Source organism: Barbus barbus (genome assembly GCF_936440315.1).
Source record: "Barbus barbus genome assembly, chromosome: 23".
Classification (NCBI taxonomy): Eukaryota; Metazoa; Chordata; class Actinopteri; order Cypriniformes; family Cyprinidae; genus Barbus; species Barbus barbus.
In genome coordinates, this window is record NC_136751.1 from 16,459,949 (window position 1) to 16,479,642 (window position 19,694).

Sequence of the window (19,694 nt, forward strand, 5' to 3'; positions counted from 1 at the left end):
TTTTAAAGAAAGAGATTTTTAAGTCTTCAGACTGAGAAATTTGAAATGACATTTAAAGCATAAATAGGAATGTTTAAATAAACCTATATTTGTGAAAGAGACTTCTCATTTCCTTGCAAAGTGTTGAAAATTATTTAAGGATAAACAAGATATTATGAACCCAGTCATTTCAAATTTGCTGTCGCTTTTCTATTGAATACTACTTTTGCACAAAATGACTGTACAAACACTGTTGAAATCGTGATCAATTTGCTTCTTTATCTAGCACTATCTGTGCTAACTGTTCCAAACTCTGGATTGCTTAACTTTTCTCCATGTATCATTGTTTTGATTCTGAATGCCACTTTTGTGATTATGTTATACCACTATTCATACTTCTGTTTTCTTTTTACACAGGTGGTAAAATTGTGAAATGACTGACTACCTTAAAAGTGCAGCACTATTGCGGTCTAGGCCCTTACACACTAAAGAGTAGCACTGACAGTCATGAGAACTGGTGTGTAAATTATCCTTATGCATTTTTTCCCCTTTAGAAATTTCTACCTCTATATACATGTATGTATATATAGATAGATAGATTATATAATGTTTTTTTTTTTTTTTTTTGTGGGCAGAAGTTGTTATTCTGCAGCAGCCGATGTCTGTGTGTGTACCACCAAACCATGAGGTGACTATAAGAGTTCAAGCAATAGGCACTGGTGCATTGAAGTATCAGTGGTTTGACAAACAACAGACAGAGGTTTGTAGACTTTTTATATTATATCTTTTATAGCTTAGATTTAAAAAAAAAAAAAAAGTTGATATTAATATTGTGAGGAATAAATACCCAAAAGTATCAAATAACATATTACTTAATCTTTTCAGGTGGCAGGTGGGACAGAGCCCGAGCTCACCGTCTCTCTCCAGAGATCTGGAAAATATGTTTGCCGAGTGAGCGACCTGTACTGTAACTATCAGTTCACAGAATGGGTAAAAGTGAGAATCCTAGATGAACCAGGTACTTTCCGTTGTCTTGTATTGTCATTACATTTTTATTAGCAGCTGCATTAATCATCTGGCCTAAGAGTCCATGAACCCATATTGAGACTGACATTTACTTATCAGTGATTTATTTTGCAAGCTTTTTCTCAATGTGACAGTTTTAAGACTGCAGTATCTGTTAGATAACGTGATGCTTTGTGTTTAGGTGTTTCTCACGCATGGAGAGGGGAACCCCATATAGTCATTCACCCAATAAGGCAAACCGTAAAACCAGGGGAGACTTTCACTCTTAAATGCACAGCATTAGGCAAACCTGCGCCTGCCTACCAGTGGTACAGAAATGGTCGCATCCTTCCTAAACAGACCACAGAAACACTTAGAGTAAGGCAGCTGTACCACTCCTTGTCTCTAGCTGTTTTGTTGTCGTATTGATTCATTTTAATGTGCAAGCTGGGTTCGGGTCATTGTTTTTAAGTGTGAGCGATTTGCTTTGACTGTAATGACTGACTCAGTGGTACACACTGAAGTTGGAAGCTGCCTAAAATAATCATGTTTTGTATTTGGTCTTCTTTGTTTAGATAGAAAATGCCAGTGCAGACACTGTGGGCTCATACCTATGTGCTGTGTCAAATATTTTGGAGGAGAGATGGTCAGAAGCAGCTGAGATTGAGATTGGTAAGAACCGCCAACGGCTGTTTATGTCAAGCTTTTCAAGCCTATCATTGGCCTTCAGTGCACAGCTTCCACTTTGGAGTTGATTTTTGAAGACTTTAGTGGCCGTTCATACAGAATATGTTGATTTTGTATTTTTTTCTGGAGTTGTTGTTGTTTATCAGCATCTCTGCCACATACATTTTTTACATTTTCATGTTTATTTAAACATGAAAAATATTTATCTTTTTTTTTTAATCTTTATTTTACTTTACAATTTTAAAATAGTTAAAGTTAAAGTTCACTCTAAAATGAAAATTTGCTAAAAAATTACATTCGGGCCATCCAAGATGTAGATGAGTTTGTTTCTTCATCGCAACAGATTTGGAGAAATTTAGCATTACATAATTTGCTCACCAATGGATCTTGCATTAAATTTGATAATCCTTTCTCACTTTGTTTGCCATCATGATTCAATTTGACTTGCACATTAACACTGTCAGATCTTCTTAGCAGCTTGCTATGTGATGCAAAGCAGTTTGATGAAAACATTAATAAAGGCAACCATCCAGTCTTTAGCTCTGGGCCATGAATTCTTTGTGCTCTGTGTAGTTCCAGTCTAGTTTCAAATTTCTGGTACTTTCCACAATTTGTAGGAGTTAAGAACAATCAGGAACTGAATTGTATTTTGAGTCTAAACGGGTCCTTAGATACATGAGAGTAAAACTAAAGTTAGACTGAAACCAGCTCAATGAGAACTTCCCTTTTTACTTGTCACATTGTGGAATGCAAGTAATGTTAACCTTCTGAGAGTTTTTTTTCCATAGTGAAACTAGTGGAAGTACACGAGCTATAGGCTTTGGGTGTAGCAGCCAGCAGCATGCTAACATTTCTCATTTCTCAACTTTCACCAAAACATTTTTCCTCTGGTTCCACCACAGCGCCTCCAGATCAACAACCAACGCCCACACTTATGGGTAGGTCACAGACAAAAGCTTTTTTCAGCTCATGTCAGGTTAAAAATAGACTTAGTACCTAGCTGTGGTATACTCCCACCTGAATATTTCCCCTAGAAAACAATCACTGTCATTCATGTAGGATTGTCACAGTTGTGGACAAAGCTTGAAATATCAGGAAGTTTTCAAATAATGACCATTTATTAAAAGTTTGAAAGTTCGCTGAAATGGAAGAAATCCTAGAAAGTCAAATCCTCCATTGAACTGCACTCAAAGCTCATGCAGGACGCCTTATAGAAGACATATGTGTAAAATAATTTTCAAAAACTTTGTTTGTAAATTACTTGTAATACCCAGTAATTAAATTAAATCAATTATTAAAAATATTAATTAAGTGCATTTAAAATTATGCATAAAAATAACATTTTATTTGTTTCTTTACAAAGTCTGTTTGTAAATTACCCATGCAATCAATATAACTTGTATATTTAAAAAATATATAGTAAAATAAAAATATAATTATTTAAAAAATGCCTTTAGAAACAAATTGAATAAAGGAAAACAAATTCTTTCCCTTAGCAACCGACAAAGTGGCATTACTGATTGGGAACCTGAACTACAATTACCATCCTGGTCTGATGGCCCCCACCATGGATGTTCATGAGCTGGCCAATCTTCTGCAACAGCTAGGCTTCAGAGTGGTCTCTCTGCTTGATCTCACCCTTCAGGAAATGCAGGCTGCCATTGACAAGTTCTTGCAGCTCTTGGACCGTGGAGTGTATGGTGAGTCACATGTTGTGGGTTTGCTGGAGGAGCCGGTAGGAAATGCCTGGTGTGTTTCTCATTACTGCTTTAACTAGAATTAATTCTCTCACAGGATGTAGAGTTTGCACTGAAGGCAATGGCTTGTTTGAGGTGAAAGTTTCAGGTTCTCTGACTGCAAAAAAATAGTTATAAATTAGAGTTATATTTTAAAAGATAAATTGCAGCGTGCAACAACATGCTCATTTGAAATAATCCGGATTACTCAGTTTGAAGTTGTGGCTATCAGTGCTATCCATTGTGTTTCCATAGTGTATGTTTTTTGCTGGAAATTGTTGTGACTGATGTTTTTTCCAGTGCTGGACACTACACAATCCATTTGAAATTCTCCTAAAAAATTAATTTTAGTGTTGCTCAATAAACTGGTGTGTCTCCGTGACGAGTCAGAGGAAGTTCCATTTGAGTGAAAAAAAAGTGTTGTTTTCCGGTGATACAGTATCAGTGCATGTCATGGGTCAAAAAAACCACAGCACTTTCAACCAAAGGGCTTTTTTCAGAGTAGCATTGAGGTGCTGTAGTCTGTTGATTGGCTGATAAAAGATGTGTGGGCAGTAGTGTGCCTTGCTGCTTTCATCTCCAGAATCCTATAATGTTTCTAATCAATAGATTCAATAGATTCTAATCAATAGTTGCTTAGCCAACATTGGACTTTCCTTTTTTTAAACTTGTATTGTAAACTTCCTCATAATGAAGATAATTTTGGCACATAGTTTAATCAATGGAAAGTGAAAAATGGAAAGTGTTTAGTCATTACTTTGATTGCCTGTGGGGTAATATGGGGGTAAGTGATTAATGACAAAATTTGCATTTTGGGGTGGAGTATCCCTTTAAGTTTGCTCAACTTTTTTTTTTTTTTTTTACAGTGCTGAAAAAAATCTAAAGTTGAGAATTTAAACTTTTAAGGCAAACAGCTTCAGCAGATTTTTGAGTTTTCTCAACTTTTTGTTTTAAGATTATACAACAAAAAGTTGAGAGAACTCAAAAATCTACAAAAATAAGTTGAGCTGGTTGCCTTAAAAGTTTAAGTTTGCTCAACTTTTTTTTTTACAGTGTGGTTAGTCACAGCATCAACAAAATACAAAACATTATGTAGTTTTCACGTGTTTTATCCCAAAATTACGATTCTGTCATCATTTGTTCACCCTAATGTTTTGCCAAACTTAGCAAATGTCTCTTTTCTTCCTTCTGTGGAGCACAAATTGTACAGTTAAAAATTTCAAGCTTCAAGAAGTACACAAAAGCACTGTAAAAGTCTTATAATGGCTCATGTGGTGTATTCCAAAGCCATACAATTGCTTTGTGTTGTAAACAAGCTGACATTTGAAGTTGTTATTCACTGATAAACTTTGAGTCCAATGCAACCAGATCAACTGGTTCTGGAAGCATGGTTTTGGAATCTAGTGCATGAGTCGAATGAATTACTTTGATGCTTTTATGGTTTAGATATTCTCAAAGAATTCTTCTTTTGTGTTCCTTTGAAAGAATGAATGTCATGCGGGTTTTGGAATGTCATGGGGTGAGTATATGATGACAGAATTTTAATTTTTTTTAGCTTGAGAGATTTTACAGTTACAACAGCAGTTTTCTGTTTCCTAAGATTTGAGTCTCGCTTCCTGTAAACTTTTTTGAACTTATTTTAACAATAAAAGTATGTGTTGATTTCTCTGTAATTCATTTACATTAAATATTTAAAAAAGGCAATGTTGTATATAAAAGGTACTTATCCAGAGACCTGAAACAGAAACATATTGAATATTGTAGACCATTAAAACACACTTTCTCTTTCCCCAATTTCAGCTGTTTTTTACTACGCTGGCCATGGCTATGAGCACTCTGGCAGAAATTACCTGGTGGCCATTGACGCTCCACGACCCTACCGTACAGAAAACTGTGTGTGCGTACAGAGAGTCATGCACAGTATGCAGGAGAGAAAAGCCCAGCTCAATGTCATTCTCCTGGATACCTGTAGGAAATGGTAGGCCTGCGGGAATATGATGATCTTGTGCAACTATTTGTTTGTTAAAACACATCCATTTAGAATTACAGATTCTTGAAATTGTTTGAAATTTTTTATGCTACCACACTGTTCAATGTTTTTGCAATTTTATATCCTCCAGGTACAAACAAAAAGGTCCTCCCTCTGAAATTAAGCCTTTGGCTCCTCTGGGCAACACTGTGTATGGATACGCCACGTAAGTACTGACAATTCTTCTAAGCCTCCAACAAAACTTCTTAAACAACAGTGATTGTGTTCTGTTTGTTTTATCATGGCGTTTGCTCCCACAGGAGTGAAGATGCCGAAGCTTTTGAGGTCCAGGATGGTGGCAAGAGCACAGGGATCTTTACCAAGTATCTGAACAAACATGTCTTAAAGCCAGAGAGGGTGACCCATGTCTTGGAGCAGGTCTCTGAGGGTGAGTGCTGCTACCAATACTCTTCTGTTCCAAAACTTAGAGGGCTGCCTCACTACCTATACTGCCTACAGCTTCCTTCTAAAGGTGCCGTGCTGTCACATTTTCGTGGGTGAAATACAGTCATTTCAATCGGGAATTCACGCGATTGTGAATTTCACATGAAGACAAAAGATAGAATAGAAATTTGCTTAGTTTGAAAGTGACCTCTGTGTGAGCTTTTCTTCATACACCGCTACAATATTTACAATAGACAATGGCCTTTTTGCCCACAAAATTTCATAGCAACTCTCATTTTCAGAGGTCTTAAAATCGTAGGATCTTATGATTTCTGGGATGTGGAAAATGTGGACGTAATTGCAGAATCCAGTCTTAAAAATGAAATTTACTGTATAACGTCATAGAATTTGGCATAATTTGGATGAGCGGTCCACTTAATCAAATTGAATATGGAATAATGTCTGTGAATATTAAACTGCAAAATGTGGTGCAGTTTCATCTACTCAACATACTCAAGCATGCATCTTTTTAGTCAACTGACTTATTATTTGAGGACATGAACACATGCATTTCATCTGCTCAAAGTTTACTTGCAAGATGCAAGATCTCTTGCTAATAAGTCTTTTATTTTAAATGATCTTTCTCTTTCATGAATTAAACTTCTTATTTGTAACTGAGACTTGGCTCAATGTTGGTGAAACGACTACTCTCTCTGAACTTTCTCCTCCTGGTTGAAGTTTTTTTAGTACACCCAGGTCTTTTGGCCGGGGTGGGGGTCTTGCTGTTGCTTTTAAAGACAGGTTCAAATGCAGACTTTTACCTTCTGAGTGTCACAGGGAGGAACGTGGAACACGCAGACGAGGATGTAACTCAAAATAACAGCCTTTACTTCAAAAAAAAAAAAGGCAGGGCAGGGCAAGGCATATACAGACAGGAACGCTGGGGAGTAACAAGTAGACCAGACGAAATCAAACTGAATAGAAAGGACTATAAATACACAGGATAATCATAGATAATTAGACAAACACGGCTGGACAAGAATTAACTAATGATCACATTAAACAAGGACAGGAAACAAACCAAATATGGACACAAGAGGCGGGAACACATGACACACACGACAGAGGACTGACACTCAGTGTACATTTGAAACTCAGTTAATTATGTTGAATTCTTTTAAATCTGTGTTATGTGTTTTGATTTATAGACCCCCAAACATTAATGGGGATTTTATTCAGGAGTTTTCTGAATTTTTATCTGTTATTGTCCTTTCTTTTGACAATATTTAAATTTTGGGGGATTTCAACATACATGTTTGTTGCCCTTCAAAGCTCTTGGTTAGAGAGTTTTTAAATTTATTAGTCATTTCGATTTTTTTACAGTGTGTTTCAGGTCCAACACATGAGCGTGGTCATACTCTTGACCTCATATTATCTTTGGGTTTTTCAGTTAGTAGGGTGAAAATTGAGGACACTGTTTTCTCTGAGCCGTCTTTTTTAGCCCTATTTTCCCACGTAGTACTCAGATTATGAATGTTTCTTCTTCTATTGCTTCTCGTGCTCTTACTCGTTGTACTACTAGTAAATTTTCAGTTTCTCCTTTAATTACATTGATTGAGTCTCCCTCTCCCTGTATTGGACCTGAGGAGTTGGTCAGTCAGATCAACTCTACATGTTCAGATATTTTAGATCTTGTGGCTCCTTCGGAAATTAGGAATAAAAAGGTTAAGACACAGCCCTGGTTGAACAGTAATACCCGTGCTCTTAGGCAAGAGTGCAGGAGGGCTGAACGTAAATGGCTTAAAGATAAACTACAGGTTTCTTATGAGATTTTAAAGAGTTGTTTGAGTGAATACCATAGAGCTGTTAAATTAGTTAGATCTAATTATTTTTCTGATATTATCGAAGAACTGCCATAATCCTAGAGTGCTTTTTTCTACTGTAAATACTGTACTCCATCCTGTTGTAATGCCATTACTCTCTCATTCTGTTGACACATGTGAAAAGTTTGTAAAATTTTTCATTGATAAGACTGCTCAAATTAGACTTGAATTGTGTTACGCCTGTCTCTCTTCCACGGCTCAAAGAAATAATTGCGCATATGACGCCCACTAGGTCTCCCTGTGATGTGATTCCTTCTTTTTTATTTAAAGAGGTGGTTAATTCTATTGGTACATTTGAACTATTATGAATAATAGTTTGAAATTTGGTGTTGTTCTACCTAGTTTTAAACATGCAGTTATCCAGCCCCTTCTTAAAAAATCTGGTTTAGACTCCTCCCTCTGATATGAATAATTTTTGTCCTATTTCAAAATTGCCTTTTATATCAAAGATACTGGAGAAGATTTTGTATGCACAGCTTAATGATTTTTTGGTGAAGAACAACATTTCGGATAAATTTCAGTCAGGGTTTAGAGCCGGCCATAGTACAGAGTCAGCTCTTTTGAGGGTTACTAATGATATTCTACGTGGTGCTGATTCTGGAAGTTATGTTGTTCTGTTACTTTTAGATCTTACCGCAGCATTTGACACAGTTGACCATAAGATACTCATTGATCGCCTTAGAGACCATGTTGGCATTCAGGGTTTAGCCTTAGAATGGTTTTCCTCATACTTAAAAGATAGGACTTGCTCAGTCTAGGGAATTACTCTTCATCTGTTGCCCCTCTCATGTGTGGGGTTCCTCAGGGTTCAATCCTGGGACCTCTTTTGTTCTCCCTTTATATGCTCCCTCTAGGAACAATTTTTGAAAAACATGGCATTCATTATCATTTGTATGCTGATGACTCACAAATTTATTTGCCATTGAAACGCAAGAATAATTTATCCATTCAATCTCTGTATGATTGTTTGGCTGAGGTTAAGTGTTGGTTACCTAACAATTTTCTCCAACTGAATGAGAAGTCTGAGTTTATTTTATTTGGTAAAAAGGGATGTGTGGATGATGTCACTGACTGCCTGGGCTTACTTCCTGGGAAAAATCTTTCTAGAGTGAAAAACCGTGGTGTCATTTTTGACTCTGAGCTCAAATTTTTTTGTCAAATTAATGCCGTAGTTAAAAATATTTTTTTCCATCTTCGATCTATATCTAAGTTGAAGTCTATCCTTTCTTTTGAGGATTTGGAGAAAGTTGTGCATGCTTTTGTGTCATCTCGTTTGGATTATTGCAATGCATTGTATCTGGGCGTGAGTCAGGCCTCTCTCTCTCTCTCGCCTACAGCTTGTTCAGAATTCTGCGGCTAGGCTTTTAACGGGAACCAAGAAGAGAGCGCATATTACTCCTGTGCTTATCAAATTACAATGGCTTCCTGTACGATACAGGATTCATTATAAAGTGCTATTATATGCTTTTAAAGATTTGCATGGTTTAGCACCAGAGTATATTTCTGATTTAATCAGTTTGCATCAATCCTATAGGACAGTCTTTGCGTTCTAATGATCAATTGCATCTGATGGTCCCTCGATCTCGTTTAAAATGCAAAGGTGATCAGGCCTTTTCTGTTGCTGCTCCAAGGCTTTGGAATGATCTTCCTCTGTCTGTAAAATCTTCTCCTACACTTCCTGTATTTCAGAGTGCGCTTAAAACTCATTTGTTTGCATTAGCATTTGAAAATGTTTTGTAATTTGTTCTTTGTTGTTGTTATGGTATATATTTATGATGTTTTATGCTTGTTTTTATTCTTATATTTTTATTTAGTCTTCCTGTACAGCACTTTGGTCTCCACATTGTGGTCTTGAAAGTGCTTTATAACTAAATAAAGTTGAAGTTGAAGTTACTTCATGAGCATTTTATAATTTCATTTGATAAACTTTGGGTAAAAACAAATTGGTTGAATGTACTTTTCAAAGTAATAAAAAATTAAATAATATAATATTACTTAAGGAATATTTTAAAAGATTAGTTGTATGCATTTATTTGATTACCCCCATGTTTAATAATAAACCGCATAAAAGTAATTAATAATAGCTAATAATATAAACTATTATTGTTAAAATTTGAATAAATAATTAAATGTAAAAAATTTATTAGCCTTCTTTTTTTAATATTAAACTTTAATAAACCATTAAAACAGAATTCAGTTATGGAATTTGGGAAAAAAATATTTATTTCACATATTTCCGGATTTCACAGGGCCCTAAAACAGGAGTCACAATACAGTAAAGTCAATATTAAATGTTCATATCAAAGCCTAACCAGAGCAATTTTTGAGCAATTTCAGAACAGTGCTACCTTTTAAGCACAGTAATAACAAGATATTGTCATATTACATTATACTTCACACATGTAGTAAGATGTGGTGAACAAGGTCACAGTGTCTTTCAGAGCTTTTGATCATTAGTGGAGTTATACTTGGAACACTTGTAGCACTTGCAACAACTGGTTGACATCCACTGTATGCCAGACATTGGTTTTCGTACCCTCCACGGCATGATGTGAACGTGGATTTGTGTTTTAATGGTTGAGCAAATCCCCCTCTCCCTGCAGAGAGCTTATTTGGTTGTTTGATTGGTCTCTTTGGTAACAGCACTTGGCTTTTTATATTGTTGCTGCCAAAGCATGTGACCTCATTCTCTGGCTGCTGTGCTCAGGTGGGGAAATTTGAGAGCGCTTAACCTAGGAATGGTTGCAGGGTGCCCCACTTACACCCACCCCTCCTCCTGTCTTGTATGTTTGTTGCTCAGTCTGCACCCTGTTCCACTGCCATTATCACTGTGTTTGTCATGCCCACAAGAACTATACTCATTCCTGTCTCAATAACTGTCTTTGATCATAAATCAATGCCTCAACACTGGTTACTGGTGAAGCACAACTCACTACTCAATCATTTTAGTGTGGCTTTATTCTATATTTTTGACTAGCAGTTTCTTTTTTGGAATAAGTGTTCAATTTATTAGTATTTACACTATTATTCAAGTTTGGAGTCAGTAATTAAAAAAAAAAATTTCTTAAATTCACCAAGACTGCATTTATTTGGTCAAAAATAAAGTAAAAACAGTAATATTGTGTAATATAATTACAATTTAAAATAACTGTTTTATATTTTAAAATGTAATTTATTCCTGTTTATTTATTCCAGCATCTATTACTCCAGTCTTCAGTGTCACCTGCTTCTTCAGAAATCATTATTATATGCTAATCTGGTGCTCAAGAAGCATTACTTATTATTATCAATGTTGAACAATATTTTAATATTTAACATTTTAATAATATTTTTGTGTGAAAACTGTAATGCAAATTCTTTTCAGGATTTTTTTGATGAATAGAAAGTTTGAAGAAGAGCATTTATTTGAAGCAAATCTTTTGCAGCATTATACATGTATTTATGTTCACTTTTGATCAATTTAATTCACTATTATTTAATAATGTTATATTATAAATATTATTCATTTAGCAATAAATTTTACAACTTGTACTGGAAGTAAATATATAATGAATTTAGAGGAGAAAAAAAATGTGTATATATATATATATATTGCCAAATGTATTGGGTCACCCCCTTCTAATGAACATGTTTGACTACTTTAGTAATTTCTATAAGTACAAATCTTAATGTTTAAGCATATAATGATATTCTAGGGAATTGTGTGCTTCTAATTTTCTGCCTCTGTGTATAAGGCACGGTTCAAAAAGACATGATTAATTCAGTCAGTGTGGAAGAACTTGACTGGTCTGCAGAAAGCCAAGTCCTGATCCCAGCTGAACTCCTCTGCTGTGACTTTAAATGCAGACCTTGAGCCAAAAACTCATCACCAAACACCAATGACGTGTATAGTCACTATAATACAGTGGCCGAGAGAGCTCAGCTCGCTGCAAATAGATAAAACACCTGCAAATAAAGAAAACAACTTCCTCAATTTGACAACACACATGCTGCAAATGCTCACAACACAACCAAAAAAAGCACTGCAAATACATTTTTTTTGGTTGTGTTGTGAGCATTTGCACCACCTGCTGTCAAACTGATGAAGATGTTTTCTTGATTTGCTTGTGCTTTGTCTATTTGCATGTGTTTTCTGAAGTTGCAGCGCGTTGAGCTCTCTTGGCCACTGTACTATAAGGACAAAAGTGTTGGGACACAGAGGTGTTCAGCTGGGATTAGGACTTGGCTTTCTGCAGACCAGTCAATTTCTTCCACACTGACTGAATCAATCATGTCTTTTTGAACCATGCCTTATACACAGAGGCACTATCTTTTTTTTTTTTAACAGTGCTTTCGCAATAAAATTTATATTACAATTGTAAAATCCTGTAATTTTTTGCAATGTTTCTGCACTAAAAAAGCAGCACATCTCAATTCAGTTTTTCTTATTTGAGAGCAGAACTTAATATGTGTGAATTGCTATTTTACTTTCTTTTGCAATTAGGGAAGGAACCTTATAGCATGTTCCTCAAAGGTTTTTAACTTCCCAATTATATGGACAATTTGCTGAGTCATGTTTCAGTGTCTGATAATCATGATGAACACCAATTAATCACGTTTCAGCAAAACAGTAATAGTGTAGTGTGTAGAGAACATTTTGTAATAGAGAAAATATTGTTTGGTTTATAATGAACCCTGTCGTTCTCCTTTAGATCTGGGTAAGGACGCACTGGTGCGTGGCAGGCAGGTAGTAGAGATCAGACACACTCTGACAGAGCCACGGGCTTTGACCGATCCTGTGCGAACATCTGGACACACCATGGAGCTCTGCCGGCGGGATGCTTGTTGGAAACAGGCTAATGGTATTTACACAACACCAACTTTATATGTGACCCTGGACCACAAAACCTTGCAGAATATAAGCTTTCCATTGATATATGGTTTGTTATGATAGGACTATATTTGGCCGAGATACAACTATTTGAAATCTGGAATCTGAGGGTGCAAAAAAATTGAAATATTGAGAAAATCACCTTTAAAGTTGTCCAAATGAAGTTCTTAGCAATGCATATTACTAAACAAAAATTAAGTTTTGATATATTTACGGTAGGAAATTTACAAAATATCTTCATGGAACATAATCTTTACATAATATCCTAATGATTTTTGACATAAAAGAAAAATAAATAATTTTGACCCATGCAATGTATTTTTTGCTATTGCTACAAATATACCTGTGCTACTTACGACTGGTTTTGTGCTCCCGGGTCACATATTATGTTATCAGAGGTTCCTTTCTCAAATGCATCCTGTGTAAACAAACAAACAAAAATACCTTCATTAATGGGGTTAATTTATGCCCTATATGTTCTATGTATTCTTTCCACCAGAATTGCACTTACACTACCGGTAAAAATGTGGAATAATTAATATGTTTCTGGAAAAAGTCTCTTATGCTCTTATACAGGGCTCAGGGCTGCAATTATTTAAATACAGTAAACAGCAAGAAGAAGTGTTTTCTATTTTAAAATATTTTTACATTTATTTTTTTGTGAGTAAAGGTCTCTTGTACCAAAGAAATAGAACATAACCAGTTTCATAACCAGTTTCCGTCCTTTTTGACTCTTTGACTTTGAGTTTTTACTGCTGTACTTTTAAGATCTTTATTTAATTGACCTCTTTAAATGTCCCTAACATGAGAAATAATCAGTTTGTCATTATACATTATTCTTACATTGAACTATTTCAATAGTTTTTGATTCATGATGTTTGTTATTCATGATGTTTCCCCTTTAAAATGCTAGATTCAGCATCAGTAATGAAGATGCAGATTTGAATACAGTGAAACAGAAGTCAGTGTCAGTGCCTACAGTCAAAAGTGCTCTATCACCCGTAACCATCTCACAGTTTGTGACTTCCGTTTTGGTTTCATTTGTGGGTAAGATTGTGATACATGACTCATGGTAAGAGCACTGCGGAAAGATCATTCATAAACCATGTGTCTGCTTTAAAAAGAAATGGATTTCCTCCCAAACATTGTCACTGGTGATCTGATTCAAACTGATTCCATTATTCACTTTAGACTGTGACGGGTATTATTTGTCAAGTTAAAAACTTGACCAGCTGTCATTTAAATATAAGAACAGCTTAATTTTGAGCAAACCATGTATTCTGACACCTTTAAACATGCTTGATCGTGTTTTTTTTTGATGAATGCATCAGTTATCTTACTTTTGCGCAACATCAGTAACAAATATAATGGTTATACTTATCATACTTATCAGAATCTAATACTTTATGGTTTCTGTTATGTGAGTTTCCTTTTTTCCCCATTAAGTGAGTTAATATTTTTGCACTGCTGTGTATTTATGTGTTTTCTCATGTTTTTCTCAGTTCTTCCTGGCCGAAGGTCTCTGGACTTTCCATATTGTGGTGTCAAGGTGGAGCTGAGTTTCTCAGCCTTGTTCTCCAATGTCCTAGTTGTATTTGGTACAGTGAGGAACACAAGCGCTAAGGCCCAGGACTGCACTCTGATTCTTGAGAGTGAACCAGTAAGTCACAACTTTTCATGTCCTCTTTTGCTGTCATAAACACATACAAACTGATACACAAGGGGGATATGAGAGTCAGGACGGGAGGGCCCCGAAAAGGAAAGAGGGTTGATTTCATAGTATTTTGTACTTGAATGTGCTTCTTAAAATTTTCCAAATTATGACCATAATACAGAGGAGGTTCATGCGGTGCCATTAAACATTAAAGCAAATAATAAAATGAAACAGTTTTCACTCCCTTCTGTTCAAGTCTGTTCAAGACAAAATAGGTCTAATATTTTGTATCAAGCATTGCTCAACAACTGTCTTGAGCTGTAACAGATTTTGGTAGCATATTTTGATCACAACTCAAAATCAGTGTTAATTCAGGATTATTTATATAATATTATAATATTCATTTTTAATATGAATATTTTCAGTTTTCATTTTAATTTTAGTTGTGCTTTTTGTCTTTTTTTATTGTTTTTGTTTCTTTTTATTCTTGTTTTATTTTTATTTACCTTTTTAGTACTTTTAGTACATTTATATATATTTATACACAATCAATGCACTCAAAACTCAAATATATTTGTTTTAAATAGGCAAATAATTAAAAAAAAATAGATTTTAGAAAATTGTTCCTCTGATATATTATGTATATAGCTGCATTTTTATTTTCACAATAGTTTAAACAATAATGATTTAACATAAAAAAAAAATTCACTTTACCTGTATGTTTGATGACAGTTTAAGTGGTGATATGTTTTTGTTTTTAGCAAATGCAGGACATTTTCTCAGGTTCTGGTAGATCAGAAGAAATGGACAGTCTGCTTGTGAACAGCGGTGAAACTCCTGACTGCACCCTCAGATTATGTTGCCTTCAAAGACTCCAGGTACAATGAAAAATAGTGGTATAGATCTTAAATTTTAAAACACTGAGGACTGAAATACACGTTCAATTTAAAACACTTGATTGTCAACTGGTCACAGATAATAATAGGGTTTTGGAGAGCATGTAATATGCAAAAGATAAAATTCAACTTACTAAAAATTCAAAGGGCTATGAACTTACAATATATATATATATATATATATATATATATATATATATATATATATATATAATATTTTTATTATAATATATACCACTGAACCACTGATGTAGAATAATACACTATATCTGGAATACTGTTTAAAGACATTAACTAATTGCAGTTTATTCATACTTCCTAGGGATCTCTGGTAATCAAAGTGACGCTGCACTACACCCATACACAAACTAAAGAACGTCTCACCGTGAGCAAAGAGCTGGACATAGGCAGGCCTCTCATTGCCTCCTGCAAGCTAAATCAGATGAGACCAGTGGACAGGAGACAAGAGAGTCGTGTCCATACCATGGACCACATGTCTAATATAAGATATCCTCATCATCAGAACCATCCTCGACCTGCTCGACCCTACACACGCAAGGCTGAGAACCGATTACAGAGTTCAGCCAAATCCACCTCCATGAGCAGCAATGAACCAGAGGAGAATGATGAAAATGACTCTAATGAATTCACTATGTGATGTTCCTTCCTTTTACAAACACACAGTAAGACATTGTGTTGATGCAGCAAAGGATTTTTCTTACATTAATTGTTTACTTTTTGCTTACTAATTACCAGTTGCGATACAGTAAATGTGTGTGTGTGAGAGGGAGAGAGAGAGAGAGAAAGGGCAATGAAAGGAAGAAATTCTCATGCAAATGTAGAAATATTTATACAAATTATTTGTAAATCAAATTAAGTGTAATATTCTTATATAACCAATAAAGTACTACTTCTGGAGTTTCCCTGTGTGATGAAATTTAATATTCAAATGCAGTCTTGGAATGTAGAGGTATTGATATTAAAGTCATTAAATATTAATGCATTTGTAGAACGAATATTAAAAGATGCAGTTACATTTCTATGCGTTTTTATGACAAATGTGGAAAATCAGGAGGTGTTTTGGATTAGGTCATAAAGTCATTTTTATTTTTAGTTTAACACGTCGTATTTACAAGTGTTTTAAATTGAAGTCATATCAAATTTACAGATAATTAAAATTAATGTTGCATGAAGCTGAAAACAACCATAGATTATACAAAAAAGATCTTATTTATTCAGTACCAGAAGAACACAGACAAAAGATATATACAGTAACATTAATATTATATATTAGTGTATATATAGTATATCACATATAGTCACACTGTGCGCTTTCAGTGTTTTTTGTTTTAATTTATGTGAAAAAATTATTAATGTATCCCGCACATACCAATTTTCTACCAATAGAAATTTCTAAATCATTTTAAAACAATCTTGAATAAATATTTAAAAACATTAGTAAATGTTTCATTTTCATTTATATCTTCGATACATCTTTTTGTTTAGTGAGACGAGTCTTATGCAATATTTTGTAAGACACTACTTTGATGATGTTATTGATACCAAAGACTTGGTCCTGCTGCCAAATGAAGAAAAAGAAGAAAAAAATACTGCTCCAGGAAAAGCGTCAGAGTAGAGAGTATTCCTTATAACCTTACTACTACCTTTGTCCAGCATCTTATTGGACAACAATGACCTCCAAATACGCAGCAGCACCCCAATCTTTCATTAACGCGTCCTTATTTGGAGATCTTAACCATTGGCTGGAAGGAGTGTCAATCAGCTTCTGTGGTCCCGCCCCCTTGCTCAAATATCAAGCGGTGAATGGTCAACACTCGGGCTGCTACTGTCTGCTCGTAACCACAGCGACTTAATCTGGAGCTGGATGCGTTCTGGAGGAACCTGTTCGCGATAACAGACAATAAAACACTCACCCGAGCCTCTGCAGCGTTCATGTCATCGGATAAAGATGCCGTCGGCTTCGGTTAGCTCGTTTCACCTGGGCGACCGGAGAGTTTGGTCGATGTGACATTGCTTGAGCTTTTTGTTCTGGTCCCGGACGCAGAGCAGCGATCGTGCTCTGAGAAGATGTTGAGTCGGCTGATGAGTAGCAGCGTCAGAAACCTGGAGCGAGAATTCATGTGCACGGTCAGACTGCTGGATGATACGGAGTATACCTGCACCATTCAGGTCAGTTTCACCAGCGGCACCTGTGCTGCCGAAAAACAGCCATCAGCAGAGCTTTTGTTGCAGAAGCGTGCGCAGTGGGGGTTAATAGCAGGTGCCAGCAGCCAGCATCCCCCCTAAAACCAGCTCCTTAAAAATCCTGCAACGCTCGTCTGATGTGGAAGAGTTTTAGCTTGTAAATGCTGTTCAGATTATGTTTGATTTTTGCTTTCATCATGACTATTGTTGATGTGCTGGATTCCCATCTACCAGAACTCAACACTGAAATGCTGCTATACTGGAATGTAAATGTAGTAGTTAGCATCTGGTTTGTTTATTTAAATTGTTTTACGTAGCAATTTCTTCTCTGTAAGAGCAACCTCAGTTTATTTTTATTTATTTTTTGGACACATGGGTGAGTTTGAGGTGTTTTAGGAGCATCCATAGTGATATTTTGGTGTAAAGGAACAGTGCAACCAAAAATAAACAAACCTGTATGATTGTCTTCTTTTCTGTGGAACACAAAAGGAGATGTTCTTGACCGCTTCAGGATACACTGAAAACGAATCTGAGTTAGGCTGTCGGTCACATTTCCTTTTGTGCACCACGGATGACAGATTTTTCTTTTTAGGGTGAATTATTCCTTTAACTTTTGCATAGACATCACTTGTATCACACTTGGATTGGGCGTTTGAGAGAAGTCTGTAGTAAACATGCCAGGACCTACTTCAGAGAATCAATTTATTCAATGCACGTGTCCCCTTGACAGTTTATTATCATAGTATTGGAAATGCTCCATAAGCAGGAAAGTGTTGTATGGATTCTGGCATGATGTCAACACTACACATCCATTAATAATGTATGCTTTGGTCTCCAAAACTGCCCCTTGGGCACTTGTAAATCAAGCAGTTTAGCAGAGCAGCATGGATGGCTGGCTGCTAAGCACTGGCAGTACAGGGGTGTGTGAAATCCGGCAGAATATGGGAGGTCTGTTACTCCGTGATGAAGGGAGGGTTACATCATAAACACTGGGGATGGAGAAACTGCAACCAAACCTAACTGTTTCACTCTTTTCAATTGTCTCTAGTACATTTTTCTCAATGATCCAACACTGAAAGTAATTTGTTTTTATTTAAACATTACTCACATTTATAAAGGTCGTTTTTTGATCATCCACATATAATATTTTAGGAGAAGGTTTAGTTTATTACCCTGCTTTCCCTGAGGGAAACGCTAATTGTTTTAGTTTGTTCTTTTTTTTTTTTCTTCGATGAACATTTTTGCAGTTTTTACAGGGACTTTGCACAGTTGACGTTGTGATTTGTGTGTTTTGCCATATTTGGTGGGAATATTGATTTATTCTATGTAAAATGATGTTGTATAATATCATGCATATAAGAGCTAGCTTATATTTCACACTTATTGTCTTGTTGATACTGTTTAATACAGACTAGGCCTAATTATTATATTAACTTTTTCATTGGTTGATTCGTGAATTGTTACTTTTAGGTTCGCAAAATACTTAATATGTGGTCAAGCAGTTCATAGGATGTAAACTAAAAGATATTAATTTATTTTATATTAAAAAATGTCAAGTGTAATATCATGCATAGATGAATTTGCCCCAAAACTAACCTGATCGTCTTGTTGACACTCTATAGGCTAATTATTCTATTGACTTGTACCGGTTGATGATTATTATGAATACTGCATAAGTTTTTCATTTAGCTCCCCTCAAACAGAGCAAAAATAATATATATATTTTTTATAAAAGAAAATGAACAAAGACCGACGTGATTTATTTTAATAGGAGACACAGACATGTAACCGAGTGCAGGTTGGCATTTTTTCCTGTATTCAGCTGTTTGTCTTTCTTTGAGGATGCCTTTGTTTCAGGTGTAGCTTGAAATGAAACGGGAGCCCACAGATCGCTTTCCATTACAGTCAGTCTGAGAGCATCCTATTTCTCAGCCCTCAGAAGTCTGAGAGGACTGCGGCTCCTAGATGACACGCACTCCCTCAAGGCTTTCATACAGTTTCGACACATCAAGACAATCATTGCGTGTTAGAGAGGATTATAAGAAGGAAAAAAGGAGAGGAATTTTTCAGGAGCCACCCGAGTGAAGACTTTAAACTGTCTTTATGAGGAAGGAGTGTTTGTTTTATTGCCACAATTCCACATCGTGTTGACCTGTTGATATTTAAAGGCTTGTTGAAATGATTTGACAGTGAAAGGAAAAAAGTACCATGGAAGTAGCATGGAAGAGATTATGTTTGAATGTTTTTTGTGGTGATAATGTGGAGTAATCTTATTCTCACAGTACAGAATTTATATAAGTGTCTAAAGATATATTTTCTTGACTTACAGTAAAATATCTGAAGACATCCTGTGTCTGAGACTTTAT

The 19,694-nt window shown here is 35.5% G+C and overlaps 2 protein-coding genes across 3 annotated transcripts in view; both read left to right on the forward strand.

Moving 5' to 3' along the window:
• Positions 1-412: 412 nt before the first annotated feature.
• LOC306842578 (mucosa-associated lymphoid tissue lymphoma translocation protein 1-like) lies at positions 413-16,571 on the forward strand (the record flags this gene model as incomplete). The annotated part of the gene is given in 16 exon segments (XM_079373523.1): positions 413-451; positions 453-479; positions 481-496; positions 615-739; positions 865-997; positions 1,187-1,362; positions 1,560-1,656; positions 2,574-2,609; positions 3,168-3,371; positions 5,208-5,385; positions 5,528-5,602; positions 5,697-5,824; positions 12,395-12,544; positions 14,076-14,233; positions 14,989-15,105; positions 15,446-16,571. Coding segments are annotated over 16 exon segments (1,995 nt in total). The 3' UTR covers positions 15,782-16,571.
• Positions 16,572-16,960: 389 nt separating this feature from the next.
• The window catches only part of LOC306843175 (FERM domain-containing protein 5), a 109,468-nt gene continuing 106,734 nt past the window's right edge, over positions 16,961-19,694 (forward strand). The window contains exon 1 of one of the 2 annotated variants that reach the window (XM_079374476.1): positions 16,961-17,313. In XM_079374476.1, the coding sequence (XP_079230602.1) occupies positions 17,212-17,313 (102 nt within the window). In that variant the 5' untranslated portion in view covers positions 16,961-17,211. The remainder of the gene's footprint in view (positions 17,314-19,694) is intronic. The other variant, XM_079374477.1, reaches the window with a different exon arrangement.